At 41.9% G+C, this 27,924-nt stretch overlaps 1 protein-coding gene across 2 annotated transcripts; it reads right to left on the bottom strand.

Annotated features, from left to right (window-relative positions):
- Nucleotides 1–443: 443 nt before the first annotated feature.
- Nucleotides 444–27,787, bottom strand: LOC135538057 (myomesin-2-like). Of its 2 annotated transcripts, XM_064964052.1 has the most exons (37): nucleotides 27,710–27,787; nucleotides 26,346–26,472; nucleotides 24,983–25,078; nucleotides 24,227–24,362; nucleotides 23,844–23,998; nucleotides 22,575–22,667; nucleotides 21,274–21,362; nucleotides 20,803–20,838; nucleotides 20,137–20,301; nucleotides 19,712–19,873; nucleotides 18,328–18,469; nucleotides 17,732–17,931; nucleotides 17,538–17,591; nucleotides 13,395–13,522; nucleotides 12,960–13,143; nucleotides 11,951–12,125; nucleotides 9,586–9,707; nucleotides 8,822–9,009; nucleotides 8,438–8,564; nucleotides 8,125–8,300; nucleotides 6,317–6,431; nucleotides 5,887–6,046; nucleotides 5,690–5,796; nucleotides 5,545–5,589; nucleotides 5,285–5,421; nucleotides 4,845–4,989; nucleotides 4,451–4,510; nucleotides 3,994–4,061; nucleotides 3,598–3,711; nucleotides 3,288–3,375; nucleotides 3,125–3,163; nucleotides 2,685–2,790; nucleotides 2,249–2,412; nucleotides 2,046–2,082; nucleotides 1,806–1,828; nucleotides 1,668–1,723; nucleotides 444–1,490 (listed from the first exon to the last, which is right to left on the bottom strand). In XM_064964052.1, exons 2-37 carry the CDS (start codon nucleotides 26,447–26,449, stop codon nucleotides 984–986), a joined length of 4,503 nt encoding a protein of 1,500 aa, XP_064820124.1. In that variant the 5' UTR covers nucleotides 26,450–26,472; nucleotides 27,710–27,787; the 3' UTR covers nucleotides 444–983. The 2 variants fall into 2 exon arrangements, with proteins under 2 accessions (XP_064820124.1, XP_064820127.1); XM_064964055.1 differs by lacking the exons at nucleotides 12,960–13,143; nucleotides 13,395–13,522.
- Nucleotides 27,788–27,924: the final 137 nt, after the last annotated feature.

Genomic DNA, 27,924 nt, shown 5'->3' with positions numbered 1-27,924 from the left:
AAGTGAGCAGTCGATGGCTGTGGATTTGAGTTTTTTTATGCTAATAGATCAAACCTGCTGCAATCTTCACCCCATTCACAGCTTTAACAAAGAACACATCACATGACAGTCCATCCCTCTCCCTTCAGAGGTTTGGAAGAAGTCAGGCTAGTAGTATCTTGTTTGGGTGAGAGGAAACACAGTAGTATTCTTTATAGGTAGTAGAGTTGTTACCCAAAATATGACCTCTTCTGTGGAGTGTACATTTGTATTAATGTATAATATTTAACATGTCCTTAATACATCTTTGAGGAGAATACCAAAAGGATATTGTGCCATACAGAAGTCCATATTGTCTAAAGTTATTGGTAAATGACTAAAAAGGTCCCTCCTTAAAAGAAAGACAATTAGGAGATGAGGAGACAAGTGAGGGAAATAAAAAGAAAGAATGACAGGAAAAGACAAGAGGTGATAAATGAGGTTTATTTCTAACACAAAACAAAGGGGGAAATGCAACACGGTGCAGACAAACATAACTTCTCTGGCATAGTGACTGCAGTGCGGACGGCACTGGCTGTGTGTCTTCCGTCTGCACTCTCTGACATCTATTCACCATCCACAGAGAAATGGACACAGACATTCAGACCTGGGCTCAAATACTATTTGAATTCACTTTAAATACTTTAGCTGTGCTTGATTGAGCTTGCCTGCTGAAATGGGAAATTCCGCCCACCTGGCACTTTAGGCAGGCTGATCCCAGGTCTTCAGACATTCCATTATATAGTAGAGTATAGTGGAAGGTGCAGCTTTTTTATGATTAACACTTATGATTAACATCTACTCTGTTCATTTTTTCAACATTTCTTGCCTGTTAAAGCTGTGACCAAGCTATATGACATCTAAAATGGACACCTTCATGTAACAGCTTCTGGTTTCACTCAACTCATGCTATAAAACAGTAGCAGGAAACGCCTCAAGCCTTCTCAGGCATCAAACATCCCTGATTACTTTCTAGGGGGGGTTGGTGACTTGAGAGATCTAGCAGGGCTGGGCGACTTAACACGCCTAGTGGGGGTTGGGGACTTAGGGGTGGGGGTTGGGGATTTGGCGGTTGGGGTGGGGGACTTTGGGGATGGGGTTGGGGACTTAAGGGACGGGGTGGGGGTCTGGGGGATGTGGGTTTGGGCAGGGGTAGGGGTTTGGGCAGGGGTCTTGGAGGCCAGGGGTGCAGGTGTTGCTCCTCTCCCTCCCATTTTGACCTCGGGGGGGCTCTCGCCTTGCTTGTAGACGCTCACGGTGATCTCCACGAACTCCCCGCCATATTTGTTCCGTACGTTGATGCTGTACTTGCCGGAATCCTCGGACGTGACGGCGGTGATGGTGAGGCTGGCGAACTTATTGGCCTCAAGAGTTATCTTGGCGTGCTCAGTGGAGACTACCTCATTTTCATTCTTGAACCAGGTGACCTCTGGACTGGGGTCACCCCAGACTGTGCAGGTCAGGCTCAGGGTCTGAAGGTGGACAGAGGGAAGTGGAGAGGTCAGAGAGACAGAGGTCAGTGAGAACGATCTCTTGAATATGCACGCAATTCTCAACGAGAGACCATGTATTTTCAATACAGTCACAATCTTATACAAGTATATGTCGTCATAATATAAAGTTTGTTCAGAGTGCATAGTATATCCCACCTTCTGCTCCATAATGGTGACCACATCTGGCAGACCACCAACCACTCTACCACGGTCTGAGGATTAGAACAGTCAATTAGTACTTGTTGTCATGTAATCACTAGGATAATATGTATTGTGTAAATATAGTCTACTCACTCTTCTCAGCGAAGGCTGCAGCCCTGAAAGATAACAAAATAATGACATTGTTATAAATCAAGGACTTGGTGTATTACCAAAACATTTGGCTGTGTGTATACGATGAGGACAAATTCTTGGTTTATAAACCCTGTGGAACTTTTAATACTTTGATTGTTAAATGTGTTGCATTTTGCAAAACAATGACAACAACTTTGAACTAGAAACCATAAGAAGAAAAGCACACAATAAGTATCTTACTTGAGTCTCAGGTACTCCTCATAGGCATCGGTATATGCTACAAAAAGACAAATTGACATGATAAAACATAATCTACAAAGACAAGCTAAGCTAAGTGCAATTTTAAACAATCCTAGTGGTCAAAACTTCTGGTTGTAATTACATAATTTCAACATTGTGACATTGTTTTGCCTGCTGGGATTTTTTTCTCTCACAATGCTAACCTTGTCCGGAGAGGTCGAATGTGCGAATGTGGGACTTGGTGGCATCCATAATCTGGATGGAGTAGTGTCCCTTCTCCTTCTCTGAAGGCTCCCTGATCTGCATCCAGGCCATCTCAGCTGTGCCGGCGATCCTCATCTTCTCAGACGACGAGATCTTGCTATCCCTAAAAGGATATGGTCAGGTTTATTCGTCTAAATGAAACTCCTGCGTTAATGTCTTTCCACAGTTATATTTAAAGGATGGATACTTTAAGTTGAGGTAAGACCAACATACAAATCTACCCTACAGTCTAAACTGAAATAAATAAAACTAGTATCTAGAAACATCCATTGATTGACATATGTTAAAGTATGCCTTCAAATCTCATCTCCAAAATGGCTGCATACTGTGTAACCGGCCTTGCTGAGTGTGATGTAGATGATGAGATGTGCGTACTTGTGCAACCAGGCAGTCCTGATCTCCTCTGTGTAGTACTTCATGTAGCACTGGAGCCTGATGCCTTCTGGGGTACACTGAAGCACCAGCTCAGAGGCAGAGGACCCTGAGAGCAAAAGGAGAGGCAGAGATGTCACAAGCACACCACACTAAGAATCTTCACAAGCACACCAACACTAAGAATCTTCACAAGCACACCAACACTAAGAATCTTCACAAGCACACCAACACTAAGAATCTTCACAACCACACCAACACTAAGAATCTTCACAAGCACACCAACACTAAGTACCTTCACAAGCACACCAACACTAAGTACCTTCACAAGCACACCAACACTAAGTGCCTTCACAACAATACTAAGTACCTTCACAACCACAACAATGCAAAGGAGAACATCAATATTTTTCCTAGCAGGTGTTTTGATACAAAGTACATACCAGCAATGTGGGCAATGGCGTTGATAATATCGTCAAACACTGCAAATCAAAAACAGAGTATTTGTAGAAAGACGCATTCATTTTCAATATGTCCTGATAAAGGAAATTATATTGTATAAATAATCAGATTATAGATCATGGAGATCCTGGAGCAGGAGTTTACCTTGGCCAGAAATGTCAAAGACAGAAGTGTCTTTCCCTCTGTCATCACTGAGTTTAGCTTTGTAATGGCCCTGGTCTTTTCTGGAGAACTGAAGAAAAAAGGTACTATTTACTGAGATTATATTATCAATTCAGAAAAATCTTGCAATATTTTAGACAGTATTGTGATCTTGGAACAAAAAACGATACTGTGGGAAATTGAAAAATAGGGTCAATATATATATAAGAAAATGTCTGCAAAAAAAAGAGTTCCCTTGAGCAATTGTATTCCCTGTGCAGTCATTGCTTTCAAGGTTCACAGCAGTAGTTACCAAGGAGATGGGGAGAGCAACAGATCCAGACATCACGTTAGGAGGGGTCTCCAGAACAATCTCCTCCTCATCCTTGAACCAGTGGAACACAGTCTCTTTCTTCACATTGGCAACCTGAGACACGAACACAAACAGAATACAATCTGTCCTGCCACTTTTAAATCACTGCAAAACCTAGTAAAAAGCATGAGCTGAAGCACACCCAAAACATGTCTGTAGAGGTGCTGACTAACAGAGAGTAAACTGTAGAAAAATGAAGTCCCACAAACTATATATGCTCCCAACATTTTAATGGATAGCAAAACCCCAATGATTACAAATGTGTACACAGTTTCAACCTGAAGTAAATAGATATCTGTAACCACAATAACAAGTCCTAGAAAAGGTGTTTGTTACCTTGCAGACGAGCAGAACAGTACAATCGTCATCCACATGGTAGGAAAGGTACTCAGCAAAGTGGGGACCTAAACATGATAAGAAATTCAAAAAAAATTCAACTATTATCACAACATACTGTACATTTTTACATTTACATAATTTAGCAGATGCTCTTTTCCAGAGGGACTTACAGTATTAAGTACATACATTTTTCATACTGGTCCCCCATGGGAATCAAACCAACAACCCTGGCATTGCAAGCACCATGCTCTACCAACTGAACCACATGGGACCAGTACAAACCTAATCTACAGCGCAATCTGAAATGTTGAAAATCAAACTAACAGATCAGGTGATTACTAATGTATGATATCAAGACAACAAAGTCTTCACTTTCTTGTTGAAAAATTACACAAACTTTCATACTATTGATCAAATATGTGCCATCAATCATCTGTGTACTAGAATAGAATACCTTGTTTCCTGATGTGCTCTGACCTCTGGAACTCAGCCTCCTTCAAGGCAGCCTTGAACACTGAGAATAGAACACAACAATGTCAGTACTTGACCTAATACCCAACCTCTTACACTCTAGCACCATAGCCTTATAGTAAAGAAGAAAATGCTTACTATTATCATATGTGTATATCAGACTTTGATTCAAACACTATTTGAAATCTATCAAATAATTTTAGTGTTTGCTTTAGTCTACCTGGATTGCCAGATGGGCTGAGTTTGTGTTTTTATTGACTAATCTATTGGTTCTATTGCGCCAGGAAACTGAATCGAGCCCAGATAAAGTATTTGAAATCATTTCAAATAGTATTTGAACCCAGGTCTGACGTACTGTATATTACATCCCCTCTCACCATCTCCCACCAGGACCAGAGAGCTCTGGTTCTTGGCTCTGCCGTCGTGGATCTGGACGGTGTAGGTGGCCTCGCTGGCCTTGGAGAAGTGATCCACAGTCATCTGGATCACCCCGGTGTTCACGTCATGGCTGATCTTGTGGCTCTGTTGCACATACAAAACACATACCATCATTACATCAGGCATGTTTCTTAATAACTATTATGTGATTATGTCTCATGTTATTTATATTCACACTGCATAATTGCCCCTTGTGGGATGAATAAAACATTATTGAATTCAATTCATCAGTGAAATTCAGAGTACAGAGAAAGGCACCATGTTTACATGTATTAAAAAAAATAATAATAATCTGTAGCTTTGTTAACTGTGCCATACAGTACACCTTTCTTTTCCTTGATTAAAAAGCAATATTTGAGGTTGTCGGTTTGGCACCTACATCACTGCTGGTGACCTCCTTGTCATTGACAATGAACCTATAGGTGACGGCGGGTGACATCTTGAGGCACTGCAGCCAGAAACGCACGTGGCCCTTCTCTAGAACCTCATAGTTAAGTTGGTGCTTCAGTGGGACAACTGGACGAAGAAATCAACAAAGAAATGATAAATTCTCAAGGGATACTTGTTGTGGAATTGTGAGAAGATTCATATGTGACACTTCACCCCTGATAAAGATGCATAATGAAGCATAATACTCACTTGGATGTCTGATGTTGTAGCTGAGTTCCAGCATGGTGTTCAGGGCTGCAAGATCAATTCAAGAATGAAGAATATCGGTATATACTTTGACAAGAAACATATCTATATTTTTTAAATCTGAGTCTAGGGGCGTATCCAAACCTACCATCCTCTGTCAGGGTGTGGCTAGCAGAAACTCCTTCAGTGTCAGTCACAACCACAGAGAAGGCACCCAAATCACTTACGTCTGGGTTGACGAAAGTCAGCTTAGAGCTGGAAAATAAATAAATGTTGAAACAAATTATGTTGACAAAAATATTTATTGTGGTTGTGTGGTCAATAAAGACAAAAAAAAACACTTACTGTTTGCCCTTAGTTTCTATGGCGACTCTTGGACAGTCACTGATTTCTTTGTAGTTCTTCGACCAAGCAAAGTTGGAGGTCTCAGAAATTTCACAGGCCTCGAATGACAGGAAAATATCACCAGTGTCCTCATCCACTCCACACTGGATCTCCTGTGTGCCTTAACACATAGAAACAGACAAAATAATAACCTTTATTGCTGAGTGGTGGAGAGGAAATGTTACATATTATGCATCAGCATAACTGTTCAAACCAAAAGCTAATGAAAACCCAGCTCAAAACCAATGGAGGTGTGTGTGTCATGGGTTCCTACACCAAAACCTTTCAAGCACAAATCACTCACACAAATCCAACAGGCTATATCAGACTGAAGTTGTCAAACAGTAAATGTCATACAGTTGTCATATAGCTGTCATATAAGTGTTTTTACCTGGCAGAGCCTTGGCAACCACTGGCTCAGATGTCTGGGAGGCCTTTCCTACTCCCTCAGCATTGACAGCCTTCACTTTGAACGTATACTCTGCTCCTGCCTCCAGACCAGTCACCTATACAGCGCCAACAAATCATTAGATCCACTAAACATTTCATTGCTCATTGTAGACCGACTCCTATCTTGAGTTACATGAGCACAACTGTCACGACTTCTACCGAAGTCGTTGCCTCTCCTTGTTCGGGCGGTGCTCGGCGGTCGACGTCACCGGTCTTCTAGCCATCATTGATCCATTTTTCATTTTCCATTGGTTTTGTCTTCCCACACACCTGTTTTCAATCACATTCATTACCTGTTGTGTATTTAACCCTCTGTTTCCCCTCATGTTTTTGTCAGAGATTGTTTGTTTATTGTCAGTGTTGTGTTTATTGTATAGGTGCGCGACGGGTCCTCGTACCCATATTTGTTTATATTAATTTCTTATTAGTGTTATGGAGCATGTTACGTGGACATTCATTAAAAGACTCCATTTTACACTCCATTTGACTCTCCTGCGCCTGACTTCCCTGCCACCTATACACACGACTCTGACAGAATCTCTGACCATAAATATGAAGTCAGCAGGAGAGGACCCTACGCTTATGGAGGTGGAGGAATGTGTCTGGGAACAAGCAGAGGAGATTGACTGTTTGAGCAGAATATGGACCACTGGGAGAGACAGGGAATTTCTCCAGCGCCTCCACCACCACAACCGGGATCTCCCTTGAATGCTTTTTCCCCTCCTGAATCGAACAAGATCCATTTATCCCTACCCACGGGATACAACGGAGATACTGCCGGCTGCCAGGGTTTCCTCCTTAAACTGAACTTGTGTCTGGCCAAGGTCTCCCCAGTACCATCGGACCGTGAAAAGAGTTGTGCCCTCGTCTCATGCCTCACCGGGAATCCCTGGAGTGGACCAGAACTGTGTGTAGAGAGGAGGATGCGCCGTTGGACCATTTTGAGGAGTTCACCCGCCATTTCCGGATAGTATTCGACCACCCACCCTAAGGCAAAGCAGCGGGTGAGTGCCTCTACCATCTGAGGCAGGAGAGGAGGAGTGCACAGGAGTTTGCTTTGGAGTTTAGGACCTTGGCTGCCGGCGCTGAATGAAGCGACAGGGCCCTGATTAGATCCTTCCATGTTAAAAGAATTCCACCATCTCCATCCGGATCGCCCTGCACCTCGCCCTCCGGGTCGTCCCCGAGGACAGTGTCGACGCACTGCTGGGGGGGGGGGGTACTGTCACGACTTCTACCTTCTACCTGTCGTTGCCTCTCCTTGTTCGGGCGGTGCTCGGCGGTCGACGTCACCAGTCTTCTAGCCATTATTGATCCATTTTTAATTTTCCATTGGTTTTGTCTTGTCTTCCCACACACCTGTTTTCAATCACATTCATTACCTGTTGTGTATTTAACCCTCTGTTTCCCTTCATGTCTTTGTCAGTGTTGTGTTTATTGTATAGGTGCGCGACGGATCCTCATACCCATGTTTGTTTATATTCATTTCTTATTAGTGTTATGGAGCATGTTACGTGGACATTCATTAAAAGACTCCATTTTACACTCCATTTGACACTCCTGAGCCTGACTTCCCTGCCACCTATACACACGACTCTGACAACAACATGACGTTTCATTAACCTTTCTATATCAAAACATGATTCAAACTACATTTTTGAGTTTTACGCACACATATTACAAGATTCAATATACAAACTGAATGAATCATCATGTCTGCAGGTCTACATGCTGTAGCTGCTTGTTTACCTGCAGGTAACAGTGGCCAATAGCCTCTTCATTCAGGGGGTGGTAGTGATGGCCCTTCTTGGCCATCTCCACGATGTATCCAGTGACGGCACTGGCACCGGTGTAGACAGGGGCCTTCCACAGGATGACCAGGGAGTCACCTCTGACCTCTCTGAAGGCCAAGTCATAGGCTGGACCTAAAGGACAAACAGTAAACTTGCACAATCTCACTGCCCATAGCTGGAACATTTTTCAAATTAAATAACTTAATTTAAAATTAAATAAGTAACAGGGACATTATACAGTACCACTCATAATAAGATGGTTACTTTACCAGGTACTGCAGAAGTCCAGGCCTCACACTTCAGAGGTGTGCTGGGAGCAGAGGGCACGCCCACACCTGCCAGGTTCCCAGCCTGGACCTTAAACTCATAGAAGGTTCCCTCCGTCAGACCATCAACCTGAAGAGAAGGGGACAATAATGAGACAGGAACACAAATATATCCAATATTTTCAACAGTGTTGCTTCAAGTAGTTACATATTTACTATTGATTTTGAATGGCAAAGTTGTATTATAGATCTAATCTATTATTTTGATGCAGAGGGAAGAGTGCATACTGTTCACACTATCAACACTGCAGTTATTAAACCATTATGTATGAAGAATCAAACCTATTTATCCTAACCAGATGCCACTTCTGACACCACGTGACATACCGTGTAGGTCCTGGTCTTGGTGGGGGCAGAGTTGACCTCCTTCCAGGCCAGGCTGTCTGCATCACGCTTGTCGACGTAGTAGGCGTTGATCTTGGAGCCACCGCCATGCTTGGGACTGTTCCAGGCAATGATCATGGAGGCTCCATCACAGCTCAGCATGGTGATGCCATGAGGTGCACTGGGCGTCGCTGTGGCACAGAGTCACACAGGTAAATTCAGAATGCCTTTCCGTCATGTAAAATTGACCCATTTTCATTTCAAACTGACATTTGTTCATTTGGGATTTGTCATACAGTTGCATTAGTTTTTTTTGTTATACAGTGATATGGTGGTTAAATTGTGTGTACAATATGGTGGGTGATTTGAAAGGAAACACATGGTGATACTGACAAACGTTCAGAGCACAGATACAGCAAAAGTTGGGGGAAGGGACAGTGAATAAGTCTGGTGGTGAACCTGTTCAGGAGCAACACTGTGCATTAAAACACCCCTAGATAACAGAACAACTGAATACATACCATACTCCACTCCCCTCTCTAGATGAAACAATAAAATCATTCATATTTAGCATTGGACAAAGGAAAATAGTCAAAGTTAAGTATTGATAGTAAGGCAATACTGCTTGCTCTTTGGGGGTCTAGTTAAGGTTACTGTAAAGCACTTTATGTGACAACTGTTGGTGTAAAAAGGGTTTTATAAATACAATTGTATTAATTGATTGCAATCCTGCATTTCTTCTATGGCAATATTATATTGATACGTACTGAGGGCGGGCTCCACAGCAATAGGAGTAGACTCCTGGGACTCATCACTGAGGCCATAGACATTGACAGCCTGGACACGGAACACATAGGTCTCTCCCGGGGTCAGTCCATGGACCACAAACCTAAAACAGTGAAATGAAACATGATCATCTATATGTCTTGAGTTGAAGGTGGTATTGCCGACTTTAAGACCTGGATAATATATCCAGTGCCTTCGGAAAGTATTCAGACCCCTTGACTTTTTCCACACCTTATTCTAAAATTGATGAAAACCTTTTTTCCCCCTTATCAATCTACACACAATACCCCATAATGACAAAGCAAAAACAGGTATTCAGACCCTTGACTCAGTACCTTGTTGAAGCACCTTTGGCAGCGATTACAGTCTTGAGTGTTCTTGGGTATGACGCTACAAGCTTGGCACACCTTTATTTGGGTAGTTTATCACATTCTTCTCTGCAGATCCCCCAAAGCTCTGTCAGGTTGGATGGGGAGCGTTGCTGCACAGTTATTTTCAGGTCTCTCCAGAAATGTTTGATCAGGTTCAAGTCCGGGCTCTGGCTGGGACACTCCTGTGTTATCTTGGCTGTGTGCTTAGGGTTGTTGTCCTGTGGGAAGGTGAACATTCGCCCCAGTCGGAGGCCCTGAGCTCTCTGGAGCAGGTTTTCATCAAGGATCGCTGTACTTTGCTCCGTTCATCTTTCCCTCGATCCTGACTAGTCTCCCAGTTCTTGCCGCAGAAAAACATTCCCACAGCATGATGCTGCCATCACCATGCTTCACCATAGGGATGGTGCCAGGTTTCCTCCAGACGTGATGCTTGGCATTCAGGCCAAAGTGTTCAATCTTGGTTTCATCCGACCAGAGAATGGTCTGAGAGTATTTAGGTGCCTTTTGGCAAACTCCAAGCGGGCTGTCATGTGCCTTTTACTGAGGAGAGGCTTCTGTTTGGCCACTTGATAAGGGAATGTATATGTTTAAGGTAATGACTAAAGAATTCCACCCTGAAACGTATAAGACTATATTCCAATAATACATGTGTGGTACAAGTTAAGAGGGAGAAATATGTGGAGAAAACAGAGGCTGATAGACTACACATGACAACTCTGAAAAAGCTGACAACAGGAGGGCCCTTCAAAGGCCGCTCTTACCTGGGGAGGAAAAGAACGGCGAGAAACTGCCAAGGCTGGTAGAAAAGTGATAAAACTGTCTCTCTATGTGTGTGTGTGTGTGTGTGTGTGTGTGTGTGTGTGTGTGTGTGTGTGTGTGCATAGAGGGGGTTATAAAGTCTGTTCAAATTTTGGTTGACTTTAGAGCTCTTGAATAAACTAGAACGAACCTTTTGCAGAAGCTGAGTCTTTGCATACTTCTTATTAACCCTATCTTTACAACCTAGGGGGAATTGGTCAAAGCTATAGTGATTGTTATCATCATTGGGATTGAAAATTCTCGTGACACCACTCTACCATAAAGTCCTGATTGGTGGAGTGCTGCAGAGATGGTTGTCCTTCTGGAAGGTTCTCCCATATCCACAGAGGAACTCTAAAGGTCTGTCAGAGTCACCATCTGGTTCTTGGTCACCTCCCTGACCAAGGCCCTTCTCCCCCGATTGCTCAGTTTGGCCGGGCGGACAGCTTTAGGAAGAGTCTTTGTGGTTCCAAACTTCTTCCATTAAAGAATGACGGAGGGCACTGTGTTCTTGGGGACCTTCAATGCTGCAGATATTTTTTGGTACCGTTCCCCAGATCTGTGCCTCGACACAATCCTGTCTCGGAGCTCTACGGACAATTCCTTCAACCTCATGGCTTGGTTTTTGCGGTGACATGCACTGTCAACTGTGGGACCTTTTATAGACAGTTGCCCCAATTGAATTTACCACAGGTGAATGCCAATCAAGTTGTAGAAACATCTCAAGGATGATCAATGGAAACAGGATGCACCTGATCTCAATTTCCAGTCTCATAGCAAAGAGTCTGAGTACTTATGTAAATAAGATGGGTATTTTAATTTTTTATGCATTTGCTAAAATTTCTAAAAACATGTTTTTGCATTGTCATTATGGGGTATTGTGTGTAGATTGCTGAGGATTTGTTTTTATTTAATACATTTTAGAATAAGGCTGTAATATAACAAAATGTGGAAAAAGTCCAGGTGTCTGAATACTTTCCAAAGGCACTGTAGGCGTCAGAATTTTTCAAAATCAGTGTCTTGTTTGCAAAGATTTTATTTCTGGATTATTCTCAAGCCAGAGGCCTGTCACACTACATTCACTGTCCCGTCTCCTTTAATAACATATCTAATATTAAATCACTGCAATAGTTTGAATAGATAACTAGTAGACAAACGTATATGTTTAAATGGCTACCTGGTGTGCTTGTAGGGCTTGTGGTTGCATGGGGCCCAGGTCTTTGATCCCACCAAAGAGGCGTCTATGTAGTACCCCATGAGGTGGTTCGGGTGTTTGGGGGGGTCCCACTGCACAAACACGGAGGACTTGGTGTTCCTGGTGGCAACCACCTGACCAGGAGCGGAGGGAACACCTACACAGGCAAAACACATACATGTTGGGGACTGGAGATATTGAATTGATGTATCATTACTACACAGTAACAGAGTATATGAGCATAGGAGTTAGAAATACACACATATCTTCAATTTAATCTTCAAATAAATGATTATCATCATTTATAAAGACCTTCATTCAAGATGGGAAAAATTATGCATTTCTCATAATGCATAACATACCCGATGTGACACGATTTCTTGGTACAATGTTATGAGGAGATACAGAAATATAAAGAACAATGAACACAATACACAATCTGTAAACCTGTGAACTTCATTCCACAAAACATACCTTCGGCAAGGGATGACAGAGGTATTCTTTTCAGTTGTGATGATAGATGATGTCATGCATCTCTCATGTAGGGAGTTTGTGTCAGACAAGAGTGTCCTATTACAATCATGGATATTGTGGGGCCGAAACTTATTTTGGGATTGTGACGTTAGGGTGAGGATACTGTAGGATTTGATGTGACTTAATCATGCCCATCATTGGTAGTTAGTTTCTCCAAAATACGAACAGGGGTGAAAGACCCCTGTTTGTGATTGTGACATTACAGGAACGTGATAGTCACATGACATAAATCTAGGTGCATTTAAAATAAGAGACGTTGGGCTTTATATTGTACATACCAACAGGCCGCTCGCTACCTGAAACATATGTTAAACAGAGTCTCATTTATCAAAGTAGAATTGGAAGGACTCCTTGACTGTCGCTGTTTGTAAATGTATGTATCATACATTTTGTGTGTGTATGTGTGTACCTGTCTGTGTGTGTGTGTGCCTGTGTGTGTGCTAAACCCCACTCTTACCATGCTCATCCACCTTTTCGATGGGATCTGTAGGCTTAGAGGCCTCGCTGGCGCCGTACAAGTTCTCAGAATACACACGGAACTGGTACTTTTTCCCGGCTTCCAAATCGAAAACAGGGTAGCGAGGGGACTGCAGTTTCACTGCTGTGTTGATCCTCTGCCAAGCCCCAGTGCCTGACACGGACTAGTGGATATTTGGGACGGGAGGGCAAATGAAAGGTAAAGCCTTCTACAACGTCATTGAATCACTAATCCCATTAGTAAAATGCCTTTAGCTACATACCTGCCAGCTGTTATTTCTGCCATTTTGCTAAAATATTACTGCACTTTAGACAGATTGAAAGTTGTGAAATGATAAATGGACTGTCTAATCTATTACAGTTCCTGTACTGAGAGACCTACATAGATGGGAAGGGGAAAGGAGCAGCCACACACCTTCTCAATGATGTACCACAGTGGTGCCCGTCCACGAGGGCTGGGGGGTTTCCAGCTCAGCACGATATATGATTTGAATATCTCTGAGGCATGCATATCTGTAGGCTCCCCCGGCAATGTAACGTAACCTGGGATTGGATGGCATTGAACAATACTTCATAACACTTATTATTTGATCAATAATAATTATATCAACTTTAAAGTACATTTGGGGTTCATTTAGTATTTATAATTATGGAATTACATTAGGGGTTAGTTTATATCGCTTTAGTTACAATGTTAGCGTCAAGAGTTAGATAATAGGTTAAAAGTTATACAACGCAAAGGATGACATTTGGATATGAAAAATGAAGGATTTAAGTTATAAGGAAAATACAGTTGAAGTCGGAAGTTTACATACACTTAGGTTGGAGTCATTAAAACTCATTTTTCAACCCTCCACAAATTTCCTGTTAACAAACTATAGTTTTGGCAAGTCGGTTAGGACATCTACTTTGTGCATGACACAAGTAATTTTTCCAACAATTGTTTACAGACAGATTATTTCACTTATAATTCACTGTATCACAATTCCAGGGGGTCAGAAGTTTACATACACTAAGATGACTGTGACTTTAAACAGCTTGGAAAATTCCAGAAAATGATGTCATGGCTATAGAAGCTTCTGATAGGCGCATTGTCATCATTTGAGTCAATTGGAGGTGTACCTGTGGATGTATTTAAGGCCTACCTTCCAACTCACTGCCTCTTTGCTTGACATCATGGGAAAATCAAAAGAAATCAGCAAAGACCTCAGAAAAAAAATGTAGACCTCCACAAGTCTGGTTCATCTTTGGGAGCAATTTCCAAATGCCTGAAGGTACCACGTTCATCTGTACAGACAATAGTACGCAAGTATAAACACCATGGGACCACACAGCCATCATACCGCTCAAGAAGGAGACGCATTCTGTCTCCTAGAGATGAATGTACTTTGGTGCGAAAAGTGCAAATCAAGAATCCCAGAACAACAGCAAAGGACCTTGTGGAGATGCTGGAGGAAACAGGTACAAAAGTATCTACAGTGCCTTGTGAAAGTATTCGGCCCCCTTGAACTTTGCGACCTTTTGCCACATTTCAGGCTTCAAACATAAAGATATAAAACTATTTTTTTGTGAAGAATCAACAACAAGTGGGACACAATCATGAAGTGGAACGACATTTATTGGATATTTCAAACTTTTTTAACAAATCAAAAACTGAAAAATTGGGTGTGCAAAATTATTCAGCCCCTTTACCTTCAGTGCAGCAAACTCTCTCCAGAAGTTCAGTGAGGATCTCTGAATGATCCAATGTTGACCTAAATGACTAATGATGATAAATACAATCCATCTGTGTGTAATCAAGTCTCCGTATAAATGCACCTGCACTGTGATAGTCTCAGAGGTCCGTTAAAAGCGCAGAGAGCATCATGAAGAACAAGGAACACACCAGGCAGGTCCGAGATACTGTTGTGAAGAATTTTAAAGCCGGATTTGGATACAAAAAGATTTCCCAAGCTGTAAACATCCCAAGGAGCACTGTGCAAGCAATAATATTGAAATGGAAGGAGTATCAGACCACTGCAAATCTACCAAGACCTGGCCGTCCCTCTAAACTTTCAGCTCATACAAGGAGAAGACTGATCAGAGATGCAGCCAAGAGGCCCATGATCACTCTGTATGAACTGCAGAGATCTACAGCTGAGGTGGGAGACTCTGTCCATAGGACAACAATCAGTCGTATATTGCACAAATCTGGCCTTTATGGAAGTGTGGCAAGAAGAAAGCCATTTCTTAAAGATATCCATAAAAAGTGTTGTTTAAGGTTTGCCACAAGCCACCTGGGAGACACACCAAACATGTGGAAGAAGGTGCTCTGGTCAGATGAAACCAAAATTGAACTTTTTGGCAACAATGCAAAACGTTATGTTTGGCGTAAAAGCAATACAGCTCATCACCCTGACCACCCCATCCCCACTGTCAAACATGGTGGTGGCAGCATCATGGTTTGGGCCTGCTTTTCTTCAGCAGGGACAGGGAAGATGGTTAAAATTGATGGGAAGATGGATGGAGCCAAATACAGGACCATTTTGGAAGAAAACCTGATGGAGTCTGCAAAAGACCTGAGACTGGGACGGAGATTTGTCTTCCAACAAGACAATGATCCAAAACATAAAGCAAAATCTTCAATGGAATGGTTCAAAAATAAACATATCCAGGTGTTAGAATGGCCAAGTCAAAGTCCAGACTTGAATCCAATCGAGAATCTGTGGAAAGAACTGAAAACTGCTGTTCACAAATGCTCTCCATCCAACCTCACTGAGCTCGAGCTGTTTTGCAAGGAGGAATGGGAAAAAATTTCAGTCTCTCGATGTGCAAAACTGATAGAGACGTACCCCAAGCGACTTACAGCTGTAATCACAGCAAAAGGTGGCGCTACAAAGTATTAACTTAAGGGGGCTGAATAATTTTGCACGCCCAATTTTTCAGTTTTTGATTTGTTAAAAAAGTTTGAAATATCCAATAAATGTCGTTCCACTTCATGATTGTGTCCCACTTGTTGTTGATTCTTCACAAAAAAATACAGTTTTATATCTTTATGTTTGAAGCCTGAAATGTGGCAAAAGGTCGACAAAGTTCAAGGGGGCCGAATACTTTCGCAAGGCACTGTATATCGACAATAGCCACTGCTCCAAAACAGCCATAAAAAAGCCAGACGACGGTTTGCAACTGCACATGGGGACAAAGATCGTACTTTATGGAGAAATGCCCTCTGGTCTGATGAAACAAAAATAGAAGTGTTTGGACATAATGACCATCGTTATGCTTGGAGGAAAAAGGGGGAGGCTTGCAAGCCAAAGAACACCATCCCAATCGTTAAGCATGGGGGTGGCAGCATCATGTTGTGGGGGTGCTTTGCTGCAGGAGGGACTGGTGCACTTCACAAAATAGATGGCGTCATGAGGGAGTAAAAGTATGTGGATATATTGAAGCAACATCTCAAGACATCAGTCAAGAAGTTAAAGCTTGGTCGCAAATGGGTCTTCCAAATGGACAATGACCCCAATCTTTCTACTAAAGTTGTGGCAAAATGAATAAAGGACAACAATGTCAAGGTATTGGCATGGCCATCACAAAGCCCTGACCTCAATCCTATAAAACATTTGTGGGCAGAACTGAAAAAGTGTGTGCGAGCAAGGAGGCCTACAAACCTGACTCAGTTACACCATCTCTGTCAGGAGGAATGGGCAGAAATTCACCCAACTTATTGTGGGAAGTTTTTGGAAGGCTAACCGAAACGTTTGACCCAAGTTAAACAATTTAAAGGCAATGCTACCAAATACTAATTGAGTGTATGCAAACTTCTGACCCACTGGGAATGTGATGAAAGAAATAAAAGCTGAGATAAATCATTCTCTCTACTATTATTCTGACATTTCACATTCTTAAAATAAAGTGGTTATCCTAACTGACCAAAGACAGGGAATTTTTACTAGGAATAAATGTCAGGAATTGTGAAAAACTTAGTTAAAATGTATTTGGCTAAGGTGTATGTAAACTTCCGACTTAAACTGTAAATGTAATCTACCCATGTTAAATATAAGTTTAAAGAGCTGGCTTTTTAGTTTCCTATTTCTTTTGGTGTTCGTGTTACTGTTAGTCCAGTGTTGTCAATGAAGTTTCTTAGAAAACTTTTTATTAATTCTTATTATAAAGTTTTGATATTAATATGACTACTATCATTAGAGTTGTTACTATGGCAATACCAAAGTCCAATCTAAAAGCAGGAGGTGAGCAGGAAGCGCGAGGGTTTATTGATTAACAATGTAGAGACCATAAGGGGAGAAATCCTTCATCTTCTCCTTTAAGGTACTGAGAACACAAGTATTTATGTGTACATATATTAAGTATTGTATATTGTAAGGGCTTTTGCCGATACAATATATTTAACAGGTATTTACTTTGATGGATATTGGTCAGTTATGGAAATGTTGTCTATATGTTGATTTTAACGCTGTGTGGAAGGTTAATTTGTTATCCAGTGTTTTTGTTTAATAGATGAGAGGAATAGAATAGACTCAACACAATATTTTGGACCGCTACTATTGTTGGCATACTCTACCTTCCAGGTCATCATCTTTAATCACTACTTCATGTTTCCCATCCAGTTTAATCACTGTTCCAAAAGAGGAAAAAACAGAAAAGTAATGTATGATACAATCTGCTGGCTGATATTTCACCCAGAAATATAAATATAAAAATGTCATTTGAGTATGCAGTCAAGTAGACATCATGAGTGTGTGTGTGGTTATGTACCTTGCAGTCTCTCTCGCTCAGCTGGGTCCAGGGCAGTCACCTTGTCAGACTCGCGGGATGGTCTGCTGATCCCGGCACTGTTGACAGCCCTGACCCGGAAGTGGTAGGCGTGACCCACTTTCAGGCCGTGCACGGGGTACTTACAGATCCGCACTGGGGAGTCGTTACACTGGGACCAGGTAGCACTACCAGACTCACGTCTGTACAGGAGGAGAAGGAATTACATCATAAACCATAGAATGTATTGAAGTGTGAAAGTGCTGGTCTGAATGGACATCAACAATGACACTGCAGATGCTTGTAATTTCATCAGTCATTTATCTACAAATCTAATTTGCATGCCTTTGTCACATGTCCTTGTTTGGCTCTGTAAGATCCGGTAGCTTCACAAAATCAATTGCTCAACCAGATTAGATCTGAAACATCATGTGACCGTGAAGTTTCTCACAATCACTCCACTGTCTTACACTCTCAATTGCCATCCTTTATGTCTTCTACATCTTCTAACAACTGCAATCAAATCTGCTTTTATTGACTGTTGTTGGAGATTCTGGATTGGAGAGTCTAACGTAAGGTCCTACATGACTAAAACTGACTTGTCCACAAAGTATCCGGTGATGGCAGCCTCGTTGGTGGTGTTGGGGGGCTTCCAGGCAACCAGGACGTAGTCCGAGTTGATGTCGAACGCCTTGATGCTGATTGGTGCACCGGGTGCTCCGGCCACAGAGGGAGCAGCATCTGTGGAATAAGGAAGAGAATAAGGAAGCACGGTGGGAATGTAGAGAATAAGGAGACAAAGTAGCAATACTGTATAAATCACTTATGTATGGGATTACAAACTGAATACAGTATGTAAAATGCCTAGAGTATATATTTGTGTTGAGTCAGGTCTGAAGTTTAAAAGGCCTGTTGGAACTGTGTCATTTATCACTAAATGTTTCTTAACAATAAACCTCAAACCTGGTATTGTTTCTGATGTATCGCATTATAGTAAACATCCTTTCCTTTCTAATGTATAACATTAAATAATATTTCTCAAATATATATATATGTTGTTTCTACACTCCTAAAAAAAAGGGTTCCAAAAAGGTTCTTCCCCATAGGAGAACTGTTTTTTTTATTCTGTTTTAGTTTTTGGATTTCATGTAGAACCTTCTGTACAAAGGGCTCTACATGGAACCTGTCGTGGAAAATTGCAAGATTATGTTATAGTGCTTGTAAGATTATTTTACAAACTTTGTATTGCATTAGAATGGTTGTTTTATTCGACAGAATACAGTATTCCGTTAACTATTGTGTGTGTGTGTTCCACTGAGGATGGGCCTCTATGAGATAGCACTGACAGAGAAGATTTGCAATGTCTTTGGGTAATAAAGCCTAAAGAGCATTCCAGAAAGTAAAGATAATGTTTTTGTGCTACACCGTACCAGGGTGAGATGGGTTCCAATTTGGAGTAGGAGGGGGCCAGACACTGGTCTTTACAATGAGAACTGTTGACACAGCAGTAAGTGTCTGCTATGTTTTATGGATATCTTTCATAAAAATCTTAACCTTTGTGAACTGTTCCTAAGATCTGTGGTTCGTCATGTAAGTTGAGAGGGGTATATCTTGGCTATAAAAGATCTTTGTACTTTTCAATGGTTCATTAGAGATAGCGCATCATTGAAAGTCAAAAAGGGCTATTGCAAAGCTCTTAATACAAAATGATGTAGTTTAAGTGTAACTCTGACTGGTGTATAGTTTGTAACTCTCCTCATTTGGTAAAGCAGAAATACACCATGACAAACCCAAAAGGTTTCTACCTGGAACCAAAATGGTTCTACCTGCAACCAAAAAGGACTCTTCAAAGGGTTCTCCTATGGAGACAGCCAAAGAACCCTTTAAGGCTTGAGATAGCACCTTTTTTTCGAAGAGTGTATGCTGCTTTATTGTCAAATTATAATATTATCACTTAATTATTATAAGACCATATGACTTTACCTTTCACAAAGAGGTAGGCACTGTGCTCGGTGGTGCCGTCCTTCGTCCAAATGCGGAGGGTGTACAGACCCTCATCATCCTTTGCCAGGTGTGGCAAAGTCAAAGTGGCAGCGCCCCCACCAACCTTAATCTCAGCCAACTTCCCTGCCTTCAGCAGTTTATCTGATCAACAACAGAGACGGAATAACAACACTTTATCTAGTACTTCGTTGTTGTTGAGAGTTGACCGTAAGAACATGGATAACATCTGTAGAATGTTTTCAAAAACTGTTCCTTCATTCTATGTCACACTGTAATATGCTGGACTGTGCTGTATGGACATGTGCTGTGAATGAAGATGTGCTTTTTACACAATGTACTGTATGGCTCTCCTGTGTTGTGCTGTATTGTGATGATGTATCATTGAGTAATGTTCACTCGCTCACCGTCTCTGTACCACTGGGCCAGTGGTGGTACATTGGGCAGATCAGGGACCACCACCATGGTACACACCAGACGAATGGAACCACCCTCTGTTCCGAACGACACTCCAAACCTATCCAGCATGGTGATCTCCAGCTTACTGTGGTGGATCACAGCCATGTGGGGCACTGAGGAGAAGACAAGGACAACACATGTTAATATACTAGTAAATCTCAAGTATACCAATAATGCCCTATAGTACTTACTATGATCTGTGTTAACCAAACACTTAAACAACATATACCTATGTCAGTATATAATACATACAGATATAATGGATCTGTGGATGAAGAAATGTCAGTGAGATATGTAAACAAACCAATTTAGCACAATCCAATATTATCATGGTTGATGTGTTTGTAAATGTTTGTTCTATTGTGACATTGTAAGGTCCTTCAGTATGTGTTGAATATAAGTCACCCCTTGTTTTCATTCGTTGACTGTCTCAGGGCCAGAACAACACAAAGTCACGCTCACAATAGTTTCCAGTGCTTATCAGGCCACTTAGATAGACACTGTTATTTGTGGCCTCTGATCTCAAGCAAAGCCTGCCATGTCTGGGCCCCACTCCAGCAGCACTGGGCTGGTTCTCCACCCACCCTTTTCCTCAATCCACTCTTTCCTCTCACCTTGACCAAAAAGCTGGCAGACTCCTCCTGCTGGTCCTAAGAGGAATACACATTTTTTTTAGAAATGGAAGAAGGAACAATATATTCAAAAATGAAAATCTTCATTCAGATTCATATGGGTGTTTGTTGTGTTGGAGAGTGACATAGCAGTTCAAATCCTTCAGTGCAAATACTTCAAAGACAGAGAGAGAGAGTGAGTGAGTGAGTGAGTGAGTGAGTGAGTGAGTGAGTGAGTGAGTGAGTGAGTGGTGAGTGAGTGAGTGAGTGGTGAGTGAGTGGTGGTGAGTGGTGGTGAGTGAGTGGTGAGTGAGTGAGTGAGTGAGTGAGTGAGTGAGTGAGTGATAGATAGATAGATAGATAGATAGATAGATAGATAGATAGATAGATAGATAGATAGATAGATAGATAGATAGATAGATAGATAGATAGATAGATAGATAGAGAGCAAGAGAGAGCAAGAGAGAGACTCACTCTTGACAGTGACAGAGGCCTTGCTAGTAGTTGAGCCATGGGAGTTCGTTGCTACGGCGCTGTACTCAGCAGTATCACTCACCACACACCTAAAGTGAAGGAAATTAGATATATGTATATTATGATTTCATTGGCTCAAATAAATGGTACATGTGTATTGTATTGTTCATAATCACTGTTTATACAACAGGTGGGTCTAATCCTGAATGCTGGTTAAAAACTGTTAATGTCATAGGGTGTTATTGGCATTGTGTTAAATTACTTCAGGACTGTGTAACATCCAATAAATGTATTTAGTTCATAACATCCTCCCCTTAACCTTCATGCCTTTTAAAGGACGACTTTTAATCCCAGTCAAATGTTTGACGACATGAGTGAGAAGAAGGAGACATTGCATTTTGGAAAGTGATCTCATGGCTTGAGAGCGCCGTCAAGCAGAAGGCGACGTTCCGAAGCAGCAGAAGGCGTTAAGAAGGCGGCACATCGTGAGGACAGACATTCCCAAGGAGAAACCGAGGGTGAGAATAGAAGAGGAGAAATGTGACCTTCCCCTCTGGAAGTACTATTTTAAAGACGATACGTTTTCCATTTTCCCAGCTGGGGTGATATGGATCTCCGGCCATTTTATTCCCACTGTTACTTTCTTTCTCTTCAAATATTATCAAAGACAACTAACTGATTAACAGAGGAAAAGAAAGGGGTATTAAAGAGAGCGTGTTGGGGCGGAGGAGGGGGGAAGGGTCTAAAATTGCGGTCTCCTTTTGACCCAGTAACGTAATGACGACGTAGGAGAGCTTCAGTGTAGAGAACGAGAGAGAGGGAGAGGGGGAGGAGGAATGAACAGATCGAATGACACGGAGGTCAGCACTTCGGTGTGAACAGCTGAGGCGTCTTGAAGACGAGGCCCGGACGGGCCAGCGACACGCAGGCTGTCTTTAGAGGCGGAGCTGGCTTTAGACTAAATAGGAAATGCAACAACCCCCTCCACCCTTCAGGTTCACTGGGTTGCCATTCACTTCCACTGGCAACAGGGAACAACCAAAGGGGGACAATGGGTACTGCCTGACAACAAGTGGAAAAACAACACCTGTTCATAGAGTAGAACAAGGCAAGTGACAATTTAATTTGACGTCAGTAAGTTCAAGAAATGAAACGCAATTTAATGTGTGTAATAATGATTTCAAATGAATTGAATTTCGGTTAATGTCCTTAATCAAGTTGAAATGAACCCGAACTTGACCTTGGTCAAATTAAACCAATTAACATGAAAAGAGACAGTGAATTAGAGTGAGGTACAGTACCTGCTAATAATCAGACTGTGTACTCCATACTTGCTCTCCATCTTGTACTTTCCTGGGGCACTCAGTGGGTCAACAGGTTTTCCTCCCTTATACCTGAAAATACAAGGCATCAAGTTAGTAAGTGTTTTCTTTTACACCTCAGTATTGATGAAATTCTCTGTAATGACATGTTTTTAATATGTCTGCTATGTGACATATAACTAATATGGCATAATATTGACGTTACTAATATGTTCACATATTTGACATAACTTCAATGGTTAAACATCACTATTTTGAACATTTCTAATGAGACCGTGTTGACATGAAACATTTTAATACATTTTTCTCATGGTATCCAATTGGTAGTTACAGTCTTCTCTCATCGCTGCCTCTCCTGTACGGACTCAGGAGAGGCGAAGGTCGAGAGCCGTGCGTCCTCCGAAACGCAACCCAACTAAGTCGCACTGCTTCATGACACAATGCCCACTTAACTCGGAAGCCAGCCGTACCAATGTGTCGGAGGAAACACCGTGCACCTGGTGACCGTGTCAGCATGCACTGCCCCTGCCCGCCACAGGGGTCACTAGTGCACGATGGGACAAGGACATCCCTGGAGGCCAAACCCTCCCCTAACCTGGACGACGCTGGGCCAATTGTGTGCCGGCCCAAGGGTCTCCCGGTTGCGGCCGGCTGCGACAGAGCCTGGACTCGAACCCAGAATCTCTAGTGGCACAGTTAGCACTGCGATGCAGTGCCTTAGACCACTGCGCCACTCGGGAGGTCGATGACAGGAAACATAAACAAAATATAGCCTAAATATCTGTGAAGTCCCTCCAATAAACAGTGAAATGGGCAGAGACATTTATAGCATTAGACAAGACCAAGGTGCTAGCTGCTGGACGGTGTAATTGGTGCTAATGTGATCATTAACATGGTGCTAATGAGACCCATAAAGTGAGGAAACCTCACTAAAAAGCTCCAATAGACACCATAATGAAGGTCAGCCAAGTACTGTCCCAGAGGAAAATCTGGTTGAAATGTAATTATAACCAGTTTACAACCACAACTGCAGGTAAATGCTCATTAAAAGTGCATTCTAATCCATCGTAGGTAAATGTCACTAAACTGTCTGTCTACAAATTAAGCAGTTGCTAAGTTGTTGGTGAAACATGTCACATCTCAAAGACTACATGGCTAATCATAGTAGTTACTAGATGCATACACAATATGGAAACGGATAAATAAGCAAGTACAACAGTGGTTCAATAAGAGGCGAGCACTTCTAACCATTTGACAATAGGCCTGGGGTGACCGACTACGGTGCAGAACAGCTTGACAGGAGTCTTCTCCCATACGGTGTGGGGCCTCAGAGCCACCATGAAGTCAGGGGCCTTGTCCGTCTCCGTACTCAACGTCATCTTCTTGTGCATCATCTCCTGCACCTGAGGAGAGACATTATAGGTTGCATTAGCAAATGAGGGGGAACCTTTCCTCCAGCAGTGATAAGGTTAGTACAGGTAGAAATAGGATAATAGAAACTATAGGCAAAAAGCTATCAAATAATACATATCTGTTAACTGTGGTATTTGCAAACTACAGGGTATCTGATATATGATCCTTTATCAGCAGCACTGTATATAACATGATCCTTCCACAAACCAGTGTATTACCTCTCTCGTAATCTCAATATTCTCCACTTGGGTCTTTGTGGTCACTTTCATCCTGTGGAGCTCCTTCTGAATTGAAGCAAGTCCTTTCCCAACATGACTAGACACTCGCTGGTACTCCTCTATCTCATCGGCGCTCCTACATACATATTACACAGCAGGAAATATAAGAATAGATATACCAGTACAATATACAGTGTTTAATAAAAAACAACAACAGATTAACACTTCAACATATTGTCCAGTGTCAGATAGGTCCTTTATTAACATCTAACCAACACATCCTGTATAACAGGGTTCCATAACTGGGGGCTTGTTTTGGAGAACCAGCCCATTGTATATAAATTGGCCCGCAGCTGAATCTAATTGATGATCCCACTGTATAATGAAACACAACACATGTACCAGGACACAATTTGGCATATTTGCTGTGTTTTTCAGTCACCGTGGTAATAGCTCCTGGTAGTTTTTGCCTGCTGTCAGCTCTGACTGTGGTTCATATTCCCTTACACCTAAAACAGCATGACATATTGGCCCTGTCCAGAAACAACCCCTAGCCCCTTCCCATCTGCACTTTATGCAAACCTGAAAGAATTTAATAGGTATGGTAGTAGTTCAATCTTAGTTGGGTGTAGATTTCACCAAATTGCTTACACCTATCTAATCCTTTCAGATCTACACAAGTGTCTAGGGGTAAGAGCTAGGGGTTGTTCTGTATTGGGCCAATGTAGCTGTGAGACACTGTCCTATTGGACCCACCTCTGCCTGAACGCCGGCACTGTATAGGCTGGTTCAGCCATAGCCTCTGTGGCGTGGGTGTGCTGCACCTGGTTCACAGACTTCGAGCTTGATTTCCTGTGGAGAGAGAGAGCAGTTGTTAGAGTCATTAGAACAGGTAGACAGGAAGATAAACAAACACTTAGTGCCAGCATTGTTGTGGTGGTACTGGGATTTTAAAATGTAAAATCAATTGCAGAATATATTTCATATCAAAAACCAAAAGGGACATAAGAGCTAATAAAGAAATTAATTTAGTGGTTTTCACCTAGATAGTGAGATCATTGGTATTTGACCAAAGTTCACTTTTCAACATTTTCAATATCTCCAGCACAATACTAGTGTCAACATATGTGAAAACGGCGCATTCCTGGTATGTAGAAAAAAATATAAAGTAAAAAAAAATGTCTAACCGATGATATCATCAAAGTCAAACATTTTAAAAACAGGGATTTTCAAACACTATGATACTCGTAGTGACATGTGGAACAAGAAAATACCCTCCCTTGTGCTAGAAACTCGTTGCAGGTTTAGAAAATCCCCGTTTTTTACTTTGACTCCCACCATGTGATGTCACAGAGAACCATTGTATTTTGTACCTTACTTCTTGTCTTTTTAAACACAGATCATAGAAACGTGCTGTTTTCACATATATGGACACTGGTTTGGTGCTGGATATGATGAATAGGAGATTGAAATGTTACAGAATTGCCCTTTAATTTCTTATCAAATATAACTAGTATAAAGTCCATAAACTGGAAAGTTTTTTCTTGATGGGTTGGGGTCTAGAACAGGGTTCAGCATATGTTTCAGGCACAGTGAAGCAGTGGCATGCACAATACTCTATGACATAAGACATGGGTTGCATAACAACATCAACTTCGCGACCTGCTATGACCCGGTCAATAGGTCCCAACACTTTGGCTTCTGCTTGCAGTTTGAGGCTTCATTGGGTTCAGCTCCATTTGCCCGCCCCCACTTCAACACACCACAGACTCCTATATCCTTGGAATTGCAGTTTGAAGCACAGCGGATGGCGCAACCACCAAAGGGTTGTGGTGGTCTGAGGTTTAGGATGCAGTGCTACTAAGGAGCGCTAAAGCAACATCTAGTGGCCTGCTATGACCCCACGACCCTAAAACAAGGCAAAATCCATTGTCGCAAGCCGCAAAGCATCAGCATGGGGTGGTGGACATTTGATGTTGGAGACCATCTCTTGTCCACTTCAATTCCCTCTACACCAGCACTACGTACATCCACACTATTGTGCTCCAGCTACTGTATTGCAAAAAAAAAAAACAGCTTTCTATAGTGCTGCATGTGAGCAATAACACTAATCCCCTACCTTGAAGAGTGCTCCTTGACAACATGCTTAGTAGTGTGAGAGCTGTGATGGCTGACGTGGCTCACATGCTTCTTCTGATTAAAATGCATGACCTTGGTAGCCATGGCTGGAACACTTCAAAAGAAACCTGGTCACAATACCAGGTCGGGGTTGGAGGAGGGAAAAGGATTTGTTTACCTTTACTTCACATGCAACTGAACATTGGATATTGTTTGCTGTGTTAATGAGGTTTTCAACATTAACATCAATGTTTTAGCATTATCAGACACAATAATGACTTCCCATTGAGCGCTTTCACGCTGCTTTTGTCAACTATAGTTGACAACTGTCTACGGTTGATGATAATCTGCAAGGCCTTGGTCCTATCCATGTAGAAGGCAATTCAGGACATGAATATTCCCTTTTATTATCAACTTTTCACATAATTAATGATAACATAGCCTAATTACAGTGGGCATACTTATAGGCACACAGGCTTTCTTTGAAGGCTAAAGACTGTCTTTGAAGGCCTCACAAAATGGCTATCAAAGAACTGATATGCAATGGTTATTATTTCTCCAATAAACTCAAAATACTTTGCTAGAGAATGTATCTTTCACATTTTCTTCCTTGCATACTAGTTCTATAATATGTATCCCACAAATGACTTAAGAGGGGCCATGAATGTTGCCTCCACATACCACCATATCAGCAGGGGTCAGCCCCTCAAATGTTTCACCTTACAGGGAGCACAGCTCATCTATGAATAGCTGAAAGAAGTCTGAAGGCTAATGCACTGGAGAAATATAGTCATAAGCTACAGAAGAAAATTAGTAGTCTGCACCTTTGGCTGAATGTATGACAATACGAATTGGAAAATAAATTGGCCTAACATAAGCACCCTGATCAATCAATAAATTAATTATTCAACTGCCCCTAAATAAATTCAATACTCAACTTTTTATGTACCCTCCCTATACAGTACACTATCCATATTTCCAGGATGTGTCTTAGGTATGCACAATCATTAGTTAAGTAGCCTACATCATCTACTATGAACCAAAATTACGCGCCCAAGAAAATAGGTTCAGCGACCTCTTCATTCAAAGGCATACAATTAGTGCACAGTGAAAGTATAACAGCCTACAGATACATTCCAACACAACCCTTTATCCCTCACTGGAGACAAATGATCAATCCCCAAAACAACTCCAGACATGTACATCGGTCACTCTTTCACTTAGTTTACATGTATGACCCCATATATGACCATTATCAACGTTAATGTACTGGAAATATAAGGTTCCCCTGAAATAGAAATGTCGGATTTATATCGACCCGCTCAATGTAATTATGAAAAAATAACAGAAAGAAACGCGACTCACCCCTTGAGATTAAAACAGCGCAAAGCGGTAGCAGACGAGCCTGATGCCGCTTGGGAGGCACTTGCTGATGATGGTAACAAAAATATTACACTCTCACTCAAGGAATGGCTTTCCACGACCACCCCATGTATGGATGCACCTCTGACTATATATAGCGTTTACCAACATTTTCTGACCCATTCAACACTTTTAGTCAAAGTTGATGTGGGCAGGTG

The sequence above is a fragment of the Oncorhynchus masou genome, chromosome 5 (genome assembly GCF_036934945.1).
Source record: "Oncorhynchus masou masou isolate Uvic2021 chromosome 5, UVic_Omas_1.1, whole genome shotgun sequence".
Lineage (NCBI taxonomy): Eukaryota > Metazoa > Chordata > Actinopteri > Salmoniformes > Salmonidae > Oncorhynchus > Oncorhynchus masou.
Note: the sequence above shows the minus strand (reverse complement) of the source record. Positions and strands in the feature narration are given on the sequence as shown.

What these genes read in the sequence shown, in the direction of transcription:
- LOC135538057 (XM_064964052.1), bottom strand. Translation starts at nt 26,449, where the DNA reads ATGGCTACCAAGGTCATGCATTTTAATCAGAAGAAGCATGTGAGCCAC. An exon ending in GTGCCGGCGTTCAGGCAGAG is followed by an intron (nt 24,363 to 24,982) that starts GTGGGTCCAATA and finishes ATATGTATGTAG; the next exon opens with GAGCGCCGATGAGATAGAGG. An exon ending in CTGTTCTGCTCGTCTGCAAG is followed by an intron (nt 3,712 to 3,993) that starts GTAACAAACACC and finishes TTCGTGTCTCAG; the next exon opens with GTTGCCAATGTGAAGAAAGA.